We start from the raw sequence: 16,991 nt of genomic DNA on the forward strand, positions 1-16,991 counted from the left end.
TTGCTGGCCTTGCATTTTTGCCATTTTAAAATGGTTGCAGGCCTCTTCCCTGCTTCGTATCTTGTTTTTCCTGTGAGGTTTTAGTTGCTGCTGATGGTGGCTGTAAGGACTGGCACTTCCAACTTGAAGGGACTTTTGCTCAGAGCCGCAGGTGCTTTGGCCTACTTGGGGGGCGGTCTTCCACACTGAGGAGAAAGGCGGCAGCTGACAGGACTGTCCTGAAGGCTGTGGGAACCAACCGGGTCCTGAGCAGCACTGGCCTCAGCCAGCTGCAAGAGGGCAGGTGTGTCCTGCCTCCTTCCTCACGGGAGGGACTTGGCAGCCCAGCTGCGCCGCAGGCCACCTTTAGGGGGTAGCCCGGTGCAAGGCGCCTCAGCCGGCAGATGCCGAGTGTCTTCGAGGTGCCTGCTGACCCCCCCTTCCTTATCTTCTCGTCAGCAGTGCTGGTCCCCGCCCGCAGTAGCTTCTGGCAGTTCCAAAGGATGGTCAGGCACGTCACGGGCCGGAGTGCCTTGTTCTCCTACTACGGATATGGGTGCTACTGCGGCCTGGGGGGCAAGGGCACCCCAGTGGATGACACTGACAGGTGAGTGTGCACAGCTGCAGTAAGTCCGGAGACCGAGGTAGGAAAGTGAAGATGTCAGGGCGCGGGCAGCACCAGTAGCAGAAGCCTGTGAGGTGGAATCTGACGTGCGTCAGAGGCTGGTTCCTGAGGTGCCCGGGGCCAGAGCCTGCTTCCAGAGGCCATAGCCTCAGTGGTAGCCCAGTGCCCACCATGCCAGGAAGTCGGCATGTGGTCTGCTGCTCTGTGGGCATCTTTGCAAGACTCGTCTCATACTTTCTGGGATGCAGAGGGGGTAGGCGGTGGTGCATCTGGGTAAGTGCACATGGTACTAAGTGCAAAAACCCACACAAGGATCTGGGTTCAAGCCCTTACCCCCCACCTGCAGGAAGTACGCTTCACAAGTGGTTAAGCAGGTCTGCAGGTGTCTGTCCTTCTCCTCTCTGTCTCTCCTTCCGCTTTCAATTTCTCTGTGTCCTGCCAAATAAAAATAGAAAGAAAAGAGGACCTAGTGGGGGTTGAATTATTATGTGGAAAACTGAGAAATATTACACATGTACAAACAATTGCATTTTACTGTTGACTGTAAACCATTAATCCTCCAATAAGGAAATTAAAAAAAAAATAGAAAGAAAAAGATTGTTGGCCCGGGAGGTGGTGCAGTGGATAAAGCACTGGACTCTCAGGCATGAGGTCCTGAGTTCAATCCCTGGCAGCACATGGACCAGAGTGATGTCTGGTTCTTTCTCTTTCCTCCTATCTGTCTCACTGATAAGTAAATAAAATCTAAAAAGAATTTAAAAAATAGAAAAAATGGCCTCTAGGAGCAGTGGATTCATAGTGCAGACACAAAGCTCCAGCAATAACCCTGGTAGAAAAAAAAGAGGCTGATGTGTGCCGGGCACCAGGACTGGTGCTCTACTCAGGACTCACTTGTCTCTTGCTGCGACTGGCCAAGGCCCAGGGACCGCTTCCTGCAGACAGACAAGGACAGTGGAGCCTGTTAGGGGCAAGCGGTGAAGCCCAAACACAGACAGCTCCTAAGGGCCAAAGGTTTGAGCTGTCTTTCCCTGCTGTGAACCCGGGGCTCCTTCTTGACACCCCACACCTCCTGCTTCCAGGTGCGAAGGCCAACAAGACGTTCAGGCTCTTGGCCCAAGGAGACAGACAGCAGAGGGCTGCTGATGGGGCCAGTGAGGGGGGCTGCACCGGCCCAAGGCGTCGGCCAGGCCTCCTCTCTGCATCTCAGCAGACTGCCCCAGACCCCCGCCTACCTGTCTTCCAAACGGTGGTCAGAGGAATGGACGGGAGTTGCCCCGACTCCGTGCTCTGGGTGTTCTTCCTCGGGACCCCAGCTGGCTCTGAGCACCAGGAAAGCAAAGGCTAGAGGATGGTGTGAGATTCTGCAGACAGCTGTCTTCTCCGAGGTGGCCAGTGCCGGGCACCTGGAAGGTTCTGGGTAAATTCCTGCCCAGTGAGAGACTGGCGATGGGCCTAGAGCTGGGTCCTGGGCCTCTCACTCCACAGCTGTGTCTTCCTGGAGAAATCCCCTCTCTGAGGGGTGTCCCCTCTCCTGGAAAAGAGGCCCGAGCTTCTCACTTCCTAGGGCTGTCGGGGCGAGGAGAGCAGCTGTCAGTACTGGGAAGGGCTCACAATTGTCTTTAAAAAACATTTTGTTTGTTTTATTTATCTATTTATTTATGAGAATGACGCAGATAGAGAGAGACACAGAGAGACATATTAGAGCACTGCTCAGCTCAGGCTTATGGTTCTTCTTCTTCTTCTAGCGTTTGCCCTTCTTCCATAGCCAGTCAACAGCGTCAGGTTGAGCCTGATGTAAAGTTTCGAGACCTCCTTTGAATCTGGAGAGGTGGCAGTCATTGACTATGTGGGTCATAGTCTGTCTGGAGCCGCAGGGGCAGTTTGGGTCGTCTCTGGCCCCCCAGCGATGGAACATAGCGGCGCACCGGCCATGGCCTGTTCCATAGCGATTGAGGAGGGACCAATCATAACATGCTAGGTCAAAGCCGGGTTGACGCTCGCAGGGGTCTGTGATGAGGTGTTTGTTCTTTACCTCAGCTGACTGCCAACTCTGTTTCCAAGAGACTGGAACAGAGAAGTTCAGTGTAGGCGTAGGGGACCAGATTGGGTGACGAGACGTCAAGCGTTGGACAGGGTGGGCGAAGATATCCGCGTATATTGGCAGGTCCGGTCGAGCGTAGACGTGGGAAATGAACTTAGATGATGCCGCATCCCGACGAATATCTGGTGGGGTGATGTTGCTAAGAACTGGCAGCCATGGAACCAGGGTGGAACGGATGGTTCCAGAAATGATCCTCATGGAGGAATATAATTTGGAGTCGACCAAGTGGACATGGGGGCTGCGGAACCATACTGGGGCACAGTATTCTGCAGTGGAATAGCATAATGCCAGAGAGGATGATCGTAGTGTGGAAGTGCTCGCGCCCCATGAGGAGCTGGCCAGTCTTGCAATGATGTGATTCCTCGCGCCCACCTTTGTTGCAGTTTTTATGAGATGTTCGTGAAATGACAAGGTGCGATCGAGAGTAACGCCAAGATAGACTGGCTGGGCTTCGTGCCGGATTCTCGTATCGCCAAGCTGCACATTAAGCTCACGCGAGGCCGAGGCATGGTGTAGATGGAAAACAGATGATACCGTTTTTGCAGTGCTAGGGATTAGTCGCCATTTTTTACAGGAATCAGATATCAGAGACATGTCTTTCGTGAGTGTTTCCTCGAGGATGTCGAACTTGGATGCCTGAGTTGCACAGCAGATGTCATCGGCGTAGATGAACTTCCTTGAAGAAGATTCTGGGAGGTCATTGATGTAAATATTAAATAGCCTAGGAGCCAGAACAGAGCCCTGGGGGGGGGGAGGCTTATGGTGGTACAGGGGATTGAACCTGGGACTTTGGATTCTCAGGCATGAGAGTCTGTTTGCATAACCATTATGTTATCTCCCCTGTCCACAATGGTCTTTCTTTCTTTCTTTCTTCCTTTCTTTCTTTCTTTCTTTCTTTCTTTCTTTCAGACTTTATTTATTAATGCGAAAGATAAGAAGAGAGAGAGAAAGAACCAGACATCACTCTGGTACATGTGCTGCTGGGGATTGAACTCAGGACCTCATGCTTGAGAGTCCAGTGCTTTATTCACTGCGCTATCTCCCAGACCACTCTTTTTTTTATTAGAGATTTAATAATAATTAACAAGATTGTAAGATCACAGGGGTACAATCCACATGGTACTAAGTGCAGAAACCCACACAAGGATCTGGGTTCAAGCTCCCACTCCCTACCTGTAGGGAGGACACTTCACAGTGGTGAAGCAGGTCTGCAGGGGTCTGTCCCAACCCCAGAGTTCTATGTCCTACCTATCCCTTCCATTGGGAGCTTCCTCATTTTTTTCAAGATTTAAAAAAATTTTTTATTCTTTTGTTGGGTAAAGTCAGCCAAAACTTGAGAGGAAGCAGGAGATAGAGATAGAGAGAGACAGAGAGACACCTGCAGCCCTGCTTCACCACTTGCAAAGCTTCCCCCCTGTAGGTGGGGACCGGGGGCTTGAACCCGGTCCTTGTGCACCGTAACATGTGCGCTCAGCCCGATTCTTCTGGAAGCCGCCTCCCCAGCGGGTCCTGACATGTGGCCTCCGGTGCAGGTGCTGCCTGGCTCATGACTGCTGCTACGAGAAGCTGAAGCAGCAGGGCTGCCAGCCTCTACTCAACAACTACCAGTTCCACCTCACCAACGGCACCGTGGTCTGTGAGTAGCCTTCTCCGTGCAGTGCCCTCGAACCCGGGCCCACCTCTCACCACCTCTCTCTCCGCTGAGAGCCAGAGAGCTTGTTGAGATGAGTTTTCTTCCACATGCTGTAAGATGAGCAGCAGCCATTCCCAGAGTCCCAGCATCCTCTTGTGTCTCCCTCTCTTGCCCACTGCTGCCCGGGACCCGGGACCCTCCGGGAACACAGAGCCTGGGCCTGGCGTGTCGCACGCGCTTGGTGGATAGCTGCTGGCTGGAGAGGACACTGAACCATGCAGCCTCCCTCGGCAGCTGCCGTTGGGAACACTCCTCCCTGCGTCTGTCACGTACTCACAGAGCAGCTCAGCCGTCTTTCAGTTCAACAAACGCTTGTTCAGGCCAACTGTGCGCCAAGCACCTAGCGGCTGCTGGGTGGGCGGACATGGGGGGTCACAGAAGCAGCTGGGAGGGGGGAGAGGGCGGGAGGGAGCTCCTGTGGTGTTGAGGTGTGTGAGGGGGAGACCATGGTGAGAGCAGGAAGGTGAAGGGAGGGGTGCCCAGCCCTCAGCGGTGGCCCTGACACCCAGTCCCATGGGGGCAGCTGGGAAGCAGATGTGCGGAGGGCAGACACATCTGACAGGAAGCTGGGGCTGGGAGCTGGCTCACCTGGGCAACGCATGATCTGATCCGCGTTTCCTGATAGAGAGGGAGAGAGAGACTCTGCAAGTCCACAGGGCCAAGCTTCCCTTTCTGTGGGGGTCAGGCTTCCATCTGGGTCACAGCGGGACAGACCTCTGGACAGGGCAGGGGGGAGGGACCCCAGGGGGAGCCGGCACCTGGCTCCCAAACTGTCACCCACTTTCCTACCAGGTGCCCGTGGAGGTCGGGGCTGGAGTTCTGACCACCTCCTCCCACCAGGCGGGCACACCCAGGAGCCCCAGGACTCACTTCTCGCCCGGCTTGTGGTCTCCCTTCCACAGGTCCCTATGCACAGCACATGGACATGCACGTGTGTTCTTATACATGCACACGTGTGTGTCTGTGTGTGTGTGTACACAGTGCATGGCTGCACACACGTGCACACAGACACGTGCATGTGCAGGGTGTGTGTGCACCTGAACACACATGCCTAGAAATCATCTTTTTAAAAATCATTTTCTTGGGGACTTTATCGTTGATAATACAGTTATTGACACATGGGTAGAATTTCTCATTTTCCTGTAATAGGTGTCTGCAGAACATTTTTTTAATTTTTTATTTATAAAATGGAAACACAGACAAGACTATAGGATAAGAGGGGTACAACTCCACACAGTTCCCACCACCAGATCTCCGTATCCCATCCCCTCCCCCGATAGCTTTCCCATTCTCTATCCCTCTGGGAGCATGGACCCAGGGTCATTGTGGGATGCAGAAGGTGGAAGGTCCGGCTTCTGTAATTGCTTCCCCGCTGAACATGGGTGTTGGCAGATGGATCCACACCCCCAGTCTGTCTCTCTCTCTTTCCCTAGTGGGGCAGGGCTCTGGGGAAGCTGAGCTCCAGGACACATGGGTGGGGTCGTCTGTCCAGGGAAGTCCAGTTGGCATCATGGTAGCATCTGGAACCTGGTGGCTGAAAAAGAGTTAACATATAAAGCCAAACAAATTGTTGACTAATCATGAGCCTAAAGGCAAGAATATTGCAGATGAAGATTTGGGGTCTCCATTTTGGAAAAAGCTGTAGGTCTATTTTAGGTATATTCCAGAGAGCCCATGACTTTACTAGTTTTTGCCTGAGCCTGACATCTAATATGCAGGTGGGCCCAGATTATTGTCTGGGGAGATGATGTCATGGTTGGAAAAAGGACTAGAAAGCTGGATCAGGGAAGAGAGTAGCTCCCAAATATGAGGAAAGTATATAAATATTATTGACTGTAAACCCCACCTGTTTGACATGGGACCCATATTCAGCACAGGAGCCTGTGTGATGTCTGCATCCCTGTAGGTCTGAGCTCACATCCTGTGGTCACAGCTGGGAACATTCCAGGCTGCACTAATTTCAGGACCCATCTTCCTTGGGTGATAGGCAGAGTATGTTGTGCAATCTCCCTTCAGAGAATGGGACAGTCCCCATCATTGTTGATCCGCATTGAGGACCAAGACCTGTAGGGGTCCACAGAGGGGTCCATTATGTTGTTCCTAATGGAGACGACCAGTGATAATGGAGAGAGGGGTCTGTTAGAGGCCTAAGCCCATCATGTCTGTGTGGGAATCTCAGGACTCCCTAACTAGGGTCCCAGGTGATGGGGTGGCCTGCTAGTGACTAAAGAGCCATCACTAAAGTGTGCCAGTGTCTTGCCCTTATTCAGCTTTTGCAGTCCTTGCTTTGTCTGACAAGGGTAGCTTTGGAGTGACTCGGGTGTGTAATAGGAGGCAGGTGAGGAAGCTGTCTAGGTCTAAGCAGAGACGGTTTCAGTGGAGTGACTGAGGGACGTGTAATAGGAGGCAGGAGAGGAAGCTGTCTAGGTCTAAGCAGAGACTGTTTCATTATGTGCTTTAGGCAGCGTGAACTTAGTGCCACCCAATGCGTGTCGCCTTAAATGACCGTCACTTCCTGGAAGTGCCATCCAGGACCTGTCTCTCCTCTGGTGTTCCTGGGTGTCCAGGGATGGAGAATGTGGAGAAATGGCTAGGAGGGGATTTCTGCTGTGTGAGGGCCGCCCCACACTGGGTCTCCAGTTCAGATCTCACCCGTCTTGTGCTCCTGTGACGTCCATCTGTCTGTGCATCCTTGTAATGGCCTCGGCCTGCTATGTCATAGCAGGCCAGCACACTCCTATTACAAGTAGGGGTTTCTAACCCCACCTCCCTGGGCAGACGCCCTCACCCATGTGTCCTGGAACCTCCCCTCCCCAGAGCCCTGCCCCACTAGGGACAGACAGACACAGGCTGGGGGTGTGGATCCACCTGCCAACACCCATGTCCAGTGGAGAAGCAATGACAGAAGCCAGAACTCTCACCTTCTGCTCCCCATGAAGAATTTGGGTCCATCCTCCCAGAGGGATAAAGAACAGGGAAGCTTCCACTGGAGGGGATGGGACATGGAGCTCTGGTGGTGGGAACTGTGTGGAATTGTGCCCCTCTTATCCTATGGTCTTGTCAGTGTTTCCATTTTATAAATAAAAATTATAAAACAAAATAAAAAAGAAGCAGGGGGTCCTCCCTCCCTTCCTTCCTCCCTCCCTCCCTCCCTCCCTCCCTTCCTCCCTTCCTCCCTTCCTCCCTTCCTCCCTTTATTTTCTCTCTTTCCCCCACTCCTACCTCTTTACTCTGTGGAAGAGCAATGGGGTACTCTTTATCAGAGCTTAGAACTGAGGTTCCTTTGAAGCATCTCCTCTGTTCCTGCACCCAGAGTTGATGTCACTAACCTCTTGTAGAGTTACAGCTCCCCACCCACACCTCCTTCAGAGATGCTATGTTACTTTTTCTTTTTAATTTTTATTAGTGATTTAATAATGATGGACAAGACTTTAAGATCACAGGGACATAATTCCACACAGCTCCCACCACCAGAGTCCCTGTCCCATTCCCTTCATGGGAAGCTTCCCTGTTCTTTATCCCTCTGGGAACATGGAACCAAACTCTTTATGGGGAGCAGAAGGTGGGAGTTCTGGCTTCTGTTATTGCTTCTCCACTGGACATGGGTGTTGGCAGGTGGATCCACACCCCCAGCCTGTGTCTGTCTGTCCCTAGTGGGGCAGGGCTCTGGGGAGGGGAGGCTCCAGGACACATGGTGAGGGCGTCTGCCCAGGGAGGTCAGGATGCCACATGGCAGCATCTGCAGCTTGGTGGCTGAAAGGCAGTGAGATATAAAGCAGGAACACAAAGGTAGGAATAGAGCAGATGAAATTAGGAGTCTTGGTGTGGGAAGAAGCTAGGAGTCTATTTTAGTTGTGTTCAAAGGGGCCCGTGACTTTAGTGGTTTTGCCTGAGCCTGACAGCTAGCAGGCAGGTGGGCTACAAGTCTTGCTTGGGAAGATGGAGCTACTCAGAAGGATCAACCACCCCTGGCCTCCAGCTTGCTGAAACCCCACCCCAGCCTGGCTGCCTAGCAATGGGTAGCTGCTCCTGGATGCAGGTGATGAGCAGGGGGGGGAAAGGGAGAAAAAAACAGCCTGGTCTGTCCCTCTCTCTAAATGTCACTGGGTGATTAGTGTCAAGAAAAGCCAGTAACCTGAGCTCCGGGGCCAACCTGCCTAGGGCTGGCAGGGACTGGGAGCTTGTCCTCCCTCTGAGCAGCTTACATAAGGTGGTGACACCCCACCCCACCCACACTCGCCCCAGCACAGAGCTGGAAGGGACCTGGTGTGGGAGGCAGAGGCCCAGAGACCCGCTGCCAGCCTCCTGCTGCCTGTGCCTCTCCCAGGCTCTGCCTTCTCCCTCAGCCAAAAAGGGGAAGCACTGGGGTTGCTGTCTGCAAATGTCTTCCCCCCTCAACTGCATTTATTTCTTTTTTCTGCCACGTCACCACTCTTGTGTTTGTGGTTGGCCATGGCGTGCCCTGGGCTGGAGTCCTGGGTGGGAGTGGGGAGTGGGGAGCACCAGGCAGCTCTGAGCACTCACTAATGGGGGGCGTGTATCTCCTACCCACCCGGGAGATACCTGGAGGGAGGGAGGGAAGGCTGCTTGGCCTCAAGAGAGATACTGGCACTGTGAGGAAACTGATGTGTGTGAGGGGCGGGTGTTTACTGCAGCTCCACACGTCCGTCCGGGGCGGCTGGCCCTCCATCCCGCTGGGGTGAGCAGGGCTCACACAGCCTGTGCTGGTGTTTATCTTCACCTGAAACCCCCTCATCACCTACTTGTTTCTCTGTTGCTTCGGCTCTTGACCCGTCAAGATGATTCCAGGTGTAAGAGCAGGGGACAAGCCTGGCTGGCTCAGGGGCATCTGTTCCCACAGGCTCCCAGTGTGGCCGCACTTGTCCCCACACCCCTGGATCCTAGCCAGAGGCCGGGCAGACCTTGACAAAGTGCGTGTTGTGGTTGCCACTGCTGGGCTTCACACTCAAACAGAAAGAAACACGCACATGCATGCATGCACACACACGCATGCACACGCACGCATGCGCACACACACACGCACGCATGGCACACGCACACCAGCACTCAGGCTCCCTCCAGTGATGGGGCCTGGGCTTGAACCAGAGCCCTGCACATGGCAAGGTAGCCTAGTCAGGCTGTTGTGCTGCCCCAAGTATCGCGATGTTGCTGAGGGGCTGACTGGAAAGGCTGAGGAAATCATCAATGTTAGAGTCTGCACCGCCATTAGAAGCCAAGACATGCAGATCTGGAGAGAAGCCGCCGCCTCCCTGGAGTCCAGACTGCAGCTGCAGCTCTGTGCAGGCTCTGCTGCCAGAGCTCCCTCCTGTCCTCCTCCTCCTCTTTCTCCTCTTCCACTTCCTCCTCTTCCTCCTCCACCTCCACATACTACTCCTCTTCCTCCTTCTACCCTTCCTCCACCTCCTCCTCCTCTTCCTCCTCCACCTCCTCCTCCTCATCATCTTCCTTCCTCCTCTCCCTCTTCCTCCTCCTCACCTCCACCTCCTCCTCTCACTATCCCACAGACGGCAAATCTGGCCACAGTGAAGGTAGAGAATTTCTTGTGTGTGTTGGGGTTTGAAGTCAGCAATAGAAAGATTCCTGGGGCCAGGTGGTGGCACACCTGGTAGAGCGCACATGCTACAGTGCACAAGGAGCCGGGTTCCAGCCCCTGGTCCCCACCTGCAGGGGAACCTTCCCGAGTGGTGAAGCAGGGCTGCGGTGTCTCTCCGTCTTTCTCTTCCTTGCTGTATCCCCCTCTTCTCTCAACTTATCTCCGTCTCTGTCCAATAATAAATAAAAATATTAGAGGAAGGAAGGAAGGAAGGTTCCTTGCCTGGAAGCTCGCATTCAGACAGGGAGGTGGGCCCAGCGTTTCCTAGTGATGGTACATTTGGGTGTCACAGGTGCTGTGAGTCATCAGGACATGGCAAGGGGCAGACGGAGGGGAGGGCAGCTGAGGAAGGCCCCTCTGGAAGGAGCCCTTTGGGCTCAGAACTCAACGCCAGGGAGCAGGAGAGGCGGGAGGTGAGGTTGGGTGTCTCGGCCGGTGCACAGATGGGAGCTGGTCTCCACCTGACTTTCGGGGGAAGCCGGCAGGGCCGTCTGCTGCTCTCGGGCTTCTTAGAAAATGGGCTTCCCCAGTCAGAGCACGTGGGGCAGGTCCCTGGGTGTGGAAGCCCCGGACCCTCGTCCTGGTCGCCTGAGAAGACCAGCCACACAGCCCGCGGGGCCCCAGGACTCTGGTCCTGCAGCAGACACACGTGTGAACGGGGACGGGGCTGTGTAGGGGCCCCGTGGTGGGTGCTGAGGGTGCTGGGGCTTGATGGAGCTGGAAGGATGCTCAGGACGGAGTGGGGAGGAGGAGGGCAGAGGTGGCCCAGGCACCATGGGAACAGCGGGAGAGAAGGAGAGCAGGAGCCAGAGGTGTGAATGTCCCTGACAGTCTCATGAGGGTGGGCGGCAGCTTGCTGTGAGGTCCGCAGGAGGACAGCCCCCCGCAGGGAGTGTGGACACTGCAGGGGGAGACAGCAGGCAGACGCAGCCTCACTTCTCCTTCCTTCTCACTGTGAAGCCGAGAGTGCCGCCTCATCTCGTCCTCGTCCTCACCTGCATCCTCCTCTTCATTCTCGATCCATGTATTTTGGCCTCCAGGGTCAGCGCTGGGGCTCGGCACCAGCACTACAAACCTACTGTTCCTGGAGGCCAGTTTATCAGGCAGGACAGAGAGACAGAGGAGAGGGGAGACGGGGAGAGAAAGAGAGACACCTGCCGCCCTGCTTCACCACTCTCGAAGTGATCCCCCTGTAGGTGGGGACCGGGGGCTCGAACCCAGATCCTGTGTGGGTCCTTGCGCTTCATACTATGTGCAGTTAACCAGCTCCACGACTGCCTGACCCCTGCCTCATCTTGTCTCCATCCCTCAGAACTCGGACTGAAGCTACTTCTAAAAAGGTAGCTGAGCCTCACACACACTCACTCACACACACAGTCACACTAACACACACACACATACACACACATGCACTTACACACACACACTAACCCACACACATACATGCACACTCACACAGTCACACACACACATACACTCACACACACACACACACACATGCAGTTACTCACAGTCACACACACACACTCACACACTCACACACTCACTCACACACACACTCTCACACTCTCACAGTCACTCACACACTCACATACTCTCTCACACACACACTCTCACTCTCACTCATACACTCACACTCTCACAGTCACTCACTCACACACACACACACACTCACACACTCACACACACTCACACTCTCACACTCACACACACACACTCTCACACTCTCATACACTCACACTCTCTCACTCACTCACACACACACACACTCTCACACTCTCACTCATACACTCACACTCACACTCACAGTCACTCACACACATACTCACTCACACACACTCACACTCTCCCAGTCACTCACTCACACACACACACACTCACACACTCTCACACACTCACACTCTCACACTCACACACTCTCACACTCTCACTCATACACTCACACTCTCACTCACACACACTCTCACACACTCACACTCTCACACTCACACACACACACTCTCACACTCTCATACACTCACACACACACACTCTCACTCATACACTCACACTCACAGTCACTCACACACATACTCACACACACTCACACTCTCACAGTCACTCACTCACATACTCACTCACACACACACACACACTCACACACTCTCACAGTCACTCACACACTCACACACTCACTCCCTCTCTCACACACTATGAAATGAAACATCTCCATCTAGTGGTGACTTGGCCAAAGAAGAAACATTTGATTCCCAGGACCCAGGAGACTTTCCTCCCATATTTATTTACTGAAGGTCTGCTGAGCCTCTGCTGTGTGCTGACGTCTGTCTGTCTGTGTGCTGGTGTCTGTGTGCTGACGTCTGTCTGTCTGTGTGCTGGTGTCTATGTGCTGGCATCTGTCTGTGTGTTGGGCACACCTGGACAGACGAGGCAGAGTCACTCCCTTCCTGATTTTGCATTCCACTGGGGATGGAGATCCAGCAGGGCGCTAGTAGGAGACCCGGGTCATGAAGAGTGAGCTGGACGAGTAGCTGAGGGGGGGCAGGGACGGGCACCAGCAGCTTCTAGACGCCCCTTCACACGCCCACCACGTCCCGCACCGCGGCTCTGTCAGCAGCATGTGACCCGCTCAGGCCAGCAGACTATCCAGCTCTTTTTAATCGCGAGTCCATGATGATGAGAAGGCCAGGATCACGGAGCACGACCCACACAGCTCCCAGCACCAGAGCTCCTGTCCCTCCCTCCACGGGAGGCTCCCTGCTCTTCATCCCTCTGGGAGCCTGGACCAGGGTCTGTATGGAGCAGCAGGTGGGAGGTCTGGCTTCCGTAACTGCTTCTCACTGGACGTGGGCGTTGGCAGGTGGACCCACACCCGCAGCCTAAACTCCACTGGTCTGAGCACCTTCCGCTGGCGTGGTGTGGCCTGCCCTGGCTGAGCCACCTGGCCACTGACCCCCTCCTCCTCCACCTTAGGCCTCAGTGCTGGGCGTGAGCCAGGAACGGCCTGTGACACGCCATCTCTCTGCAGGTGAATGTGCCCTTGGTCCTGGTGGCAGCTGTCCCTGTGGGCTGCGGGCCTGTGAGTGTGACCGGCAGTCCGTGTACTGCTTCCAGGAGAGCCTGCCCACCTACGAGAGGAGCTTCAAGCAGTCTGCCAGCCGGCTCCAGTGCGGCAGGCACAAGTCCCCATGCTAGGGAGGCCACGGGGCCCGCCGAGGTCCGTGCCACCCTAGAGCCTCTCATCTACTTCCTCAGGGCCCTGTTCTCACAGCTCACACCTCAGCACCTGGCTGAGGCTGCCTCTTTGTCCCGGGGGGCCGGAGGGCTGGAGGTCAGAGATACAGAGACAGAATCTTTGCGCTTCACGCAAGGAGGCAGACGGACGGCACATTAAGACACGGAGCAGGGCTGCTCTGGGCCAGAAAGCAGTGAGACCCGGCTTTCAGACAGATCTCTCCAGTCCTAGCCCTGCAAGTACCCACAAGGGGAGACGAAGAGCCCACCCCAAACTCTCCTCCATCCTTTGCTCACCAAAGCCAGACACTTGCTGCCCTGCTTCCCCACCTGAGCAGCTCTCCCCCTGCCGGTGGGGATAGGGTGCTTGAACCTGGGTCCTTGTGCAGGGGAATGTGTGTGCTCCGTGCAGTGAGCCCCTGCCCCACTGCCGGAAACACAGCCCTCCCCTCTCTTCCCTTAGAGTACTTCCTGGAGAAGTGTGTGTTGTGAAGTCAGTCCAGACTTTAAAAAGCCAGAGATGGCCCCCATGTTCCAATATCTTTCTGAATCCTCACCAGTGTCACTCCTAACACTCATTAAAAGAGGGAGGTGTCACAACACCCAGCTCTAGCCAGGAGTAAGGCCGGGGAGTTGGGGTCGTAGCTCACGCGAGCGTCTGACAGTGTTTTTCATTGACTTGAGTCTTTCCTCTCAAATCCCCCAGGGAAGAGACAGCTGATGCCACGTCCTCTCAGGAGCCGGAGCCTGAGGCCATCACCAGCACGTGGTGTTCAGGACTAAGAAATGGTGACGGGGCTGAGAGAGGGAAGCAGAACTTGTCAAAATCTCTCTCCACCCACACAGAGAAGCCCTGGAGTTATGTCAGAGTGGGATTCTAATAAACACAAAGTTCATCAACCTAGGTGGAGTCTTCTTTTCATTTCCATTTTTATTTTTAATTGTTTTTTTTAAATAGAGTTATTGCTGGAGCTTGGTGCCAGCACTACAAGTCCACCGCTCCTGGAGGACATTTTTCCCATTTTTGTTGCCCTTGTTGTTTATCGTTGTTGTTATTGCTGTTGGGTAGGACAGAGAGAAATCAAGAGAAAACAGGAGGACAGGGGGAGAGAAAGACAGACACCTGCAGACCTGCTTCACTGCCTGTGAAGCGACTCCCCTGTAGGTGGGGAGCCGGGGGCTTGAACCGGGATCCTTATGCCGGGCCTTGTGCTTTGTGTCACCTGAGCTTAACCCACTGCACTTAACCCACTGTGCTACCACCTGACTCCCCTTAATTTTTATTTTTTAGTTATCTTCATTTATTGGATAGAGAGACAGCCAAAAATCAAGAGAGGAGGGGGGATAGAGAGAGACAGAGAGACAGAGACACCTGCAGCCCTGCTTCACCACTTGCAAAGCTTCCTCCTAGCAGTTGGGGATCAGGGGGCTTGAACCCTGGCCCTTGCTCACTGTAACAGGCACGCTCAACCAGGGGAGCCACCACCTGGCCCTTCTCGGGGGATTCTGGGATTCCTAACGCCATGTTGTCTGTACGACCTCACCAGCCAGGACGTGGCATCCTGCCTCCCTCAGGGACAGGCCCGTCCTCCTCAGGCCTGGCTCTGCTCACACAGCTTCCTTCTTCAGTGGGGGGCAGTGTGGTGGCTGTCTGCAGCTCAGAGACTTGGCACCAGAGACCTGAGGCACCTCTGCTGTGTCAGGAGGAGAGTAGGCCTGGGCTGCAGGAGGGAGCCGCCAGGCAGCTGAACAACCCAGACGTCTCAGCAGCCAGAGACGGTGATGCAGAGACCAGAGACGGTGATGCAGAGACCAGAGATGGTGGTGGAGAGACCAGAGATGGTGATGCAGAGACCAGAGACGGTGGTGCAGAGACCAGAGACGGTGGTGCAGAGACCAGAGATGGTGATACAGAGACCAGAGATGGTGATGCAGAGACCAGAGACGGTGATGGAGAGACCAGAGATGGTGATGCAGAGACCAGAGATGGTGATGCAGAGACCAGAGATGGTGATGGAGAGACCAGAGATGGTGATACAGAGACCAGAGACGGTGGTGCAGAGACCAGAGACGGTGATGCAGAGACCAGAGATGGTGATGCAGAGACCAGAGATGGTGATGCAGAGACCAGAGACGGTGATGCAGAGACGAGAGATGGTCATGCAGAGACCAGAGATGGTGATGCAGAGACCAGAGATGGTGATGGAGAGACCAGAGACGGTGATGCAGAGACCAGAGATGGTGATGGAGACACCAGAGACGGTGATGCAGAGACCAGAGACGGTGATGCAGAGACCAGAGACAGTGATGGAGAGACCAGAGACGGTGATGCAGAGACCAGAGATGGTGATGCAGAGACCAGAGACGGTGATGCAGAGACCAGAGATGGTGATGGAGAGACCAGAGACGGTGATGGAGACACCAGAGACGGTGATGCAGAGACCAGAGATGGTGATGCAGAGACCAGAGATGGTGATGGAGAGACCAGAGATGGTGATGGAGAGACCAGAGATGGTGATGCAGAGACCAGAGACGGTGATGCAGAGACCAGAGATGGTGATGCAGAGACCAGAGATGGTGATGGAGAGACCAGAGATGGTGATGCAGAGACCAGAGATGGTGATGCAGGGACCAGAGATGGTGATGGAGACACCAGAGACGGTGATGCAGAGACCAGAGACGGTGATGCAGAGACCAGAGATGGTGATGGAGAGACCAGAGACGGTGATGCAGAGACCAGAGATGGTGATGGAGACACCAGAGACGGTGATGCAGAGACCAGAGATGGTGATGCAGAGACCAGAGATGATGATGCAGAGACCAGAGATGGTGATGCAGAGACCAGAGATGGTGATGGAGACACCAGAGACGGTGATGCAGAGACCAGAGACGGTGATGCAGAGACCAGAGATGGTGATGCAGAGACCAGAGATGGTGATGGAGAGACCAGAGATGGTGATGGAGAGACCAGAGATGGTGATGCAGAGACCAGAGACGGTGATGGAGACACCAGAGACGGTGATGCAGAGACCAGAGATGGTGATGGAGAGACCAGAGATGGTGATGGAGAGACCAGAGATGGTGATGCAGAGACCAGAGATGGTGATGGAGAGACCAGAGACGGTGATGCAGAGACCAGAGATGGTGATGGAGAGACCAGAGACGGTGATGGAGACACCAGAGATGGTGATGCAGAGACCAGAGATGGTGATGGAGAGACCAGAGATGGTGATGGAGACACCAGAGACGGTGATGCAGAGACCAGAGATGGTGATGGAGAGACCAGAGACAGTGATGCAGAGACCAGAGACCGTGATGCAGAGACCAGAGACAGTGATGCAGAGACCAGAGATGGTGCTAGAGAGACCAGAGATGGTGATGCAGAGACCAGAGATGGTGATGCAGAGACCAGAGATGGTGATGCAGGGACCAGAGATGGTGGTGGAGAGACCAGAGACAGTGGTAGAGACCAGAGATGGTGATGGAGAGACCAGAGCTGGAGATGCAGAGACCAGAGATGGTGATAGAGAGACCAGAGATGGTGCTAGAGAGACCAGAGATGCTGACACGCCACCAGTGCCCACACCCTCGTCTGCATTCCTGCGCCCACCACCACCTCCACAGCCAAATCACAGGCCCACGAGGGTGTGTGTCAGTGCCCCTTGTCATCACCCACAGACTGAGGATGTGCCCAGTGACCGGAATGAGCCAAGGGAGAGTGAAGGAAATGGCACGTGGCTCAAAGTGG

The 16,991-nt window shown here is 54.6% G+C and overlaps 1 protein-coding gene across 2 annotated transcripts; it reads left to right on the top strand.

The window, feature by feature from the left end:
• The first annotated feature begins 209 nt into the window (after positions 1-209).
• PLA2G2C (phospholipase A2 group IIC) lies at positions 210-14,147 on the top strand. 2 transcript variants are annotated; one of them, XM_007534787.2, is made up of 4 exons: positions 224-586; positions 4,238-4,341; positions 13,038-13,226; positions 13,950-14,147. In XM_007534787.2, exons 1-3 carry the CDS (start codon positions 384-386, stop codon positions 13,202-13,204), a joined length of 474 nt encoding a protein of 157 aa, XP_007534849.1. In that variant the 5' UTR covers positions 224-383; the 3' UTR covers positions 13,205-13,226; positions 13,950-14,147. The 2 variants fall into 2 exon arrangements, with proteins under 2 accessions (XP_060039855.1, XP_007534849.1); XM_060183872.1 differs by lacking the exon at positions 13,038-13,226 and having other exon boundaries at positions 210-586.
• The last annotated feature ends 2,844 nt before the right edge of the window (positions 14,148-16,991 follow it).

The sequence above is a fragment of the Erinaceus europaeus genome, unplaced genomic scaffold, assembly GCF_950295315.1.
Source record: "Erinaceus europaeus unplaced genomic scaffold, mEriEur2.1 scaffold_808, whole genome shotgun sequence".
Lineage (NCBI taxonomy): Eukaryota > Metazoa > Chordata > Mammalia > Eulipotyphla > Erinaceidae > Erinaceus > Erinaceus europaeus.

Coding starts and splice junctions, on each gene's coding strand:
- PLA2G2C (XM_007534787.2), top strand. CDS start 384: ATGCCGAGTGTCTTCGAGGTGCCTGCTGACCCCCCCTTCCTTATCTTC. Junction 587..4,237: donor CCAGTGGATGACACTGACAG/GTGAGTGTGCAC, acceptor CCTCCGGTGCAG/GTGCTGCCTGGCTCATGACT. Junction 4,342..13,037: donor CACCAACGGCACCGTGGTCT/GTGAGTAGCCTT, acceptor ATCTCTCTGCAG/GTGAATGTGCCCTTGGTCCT.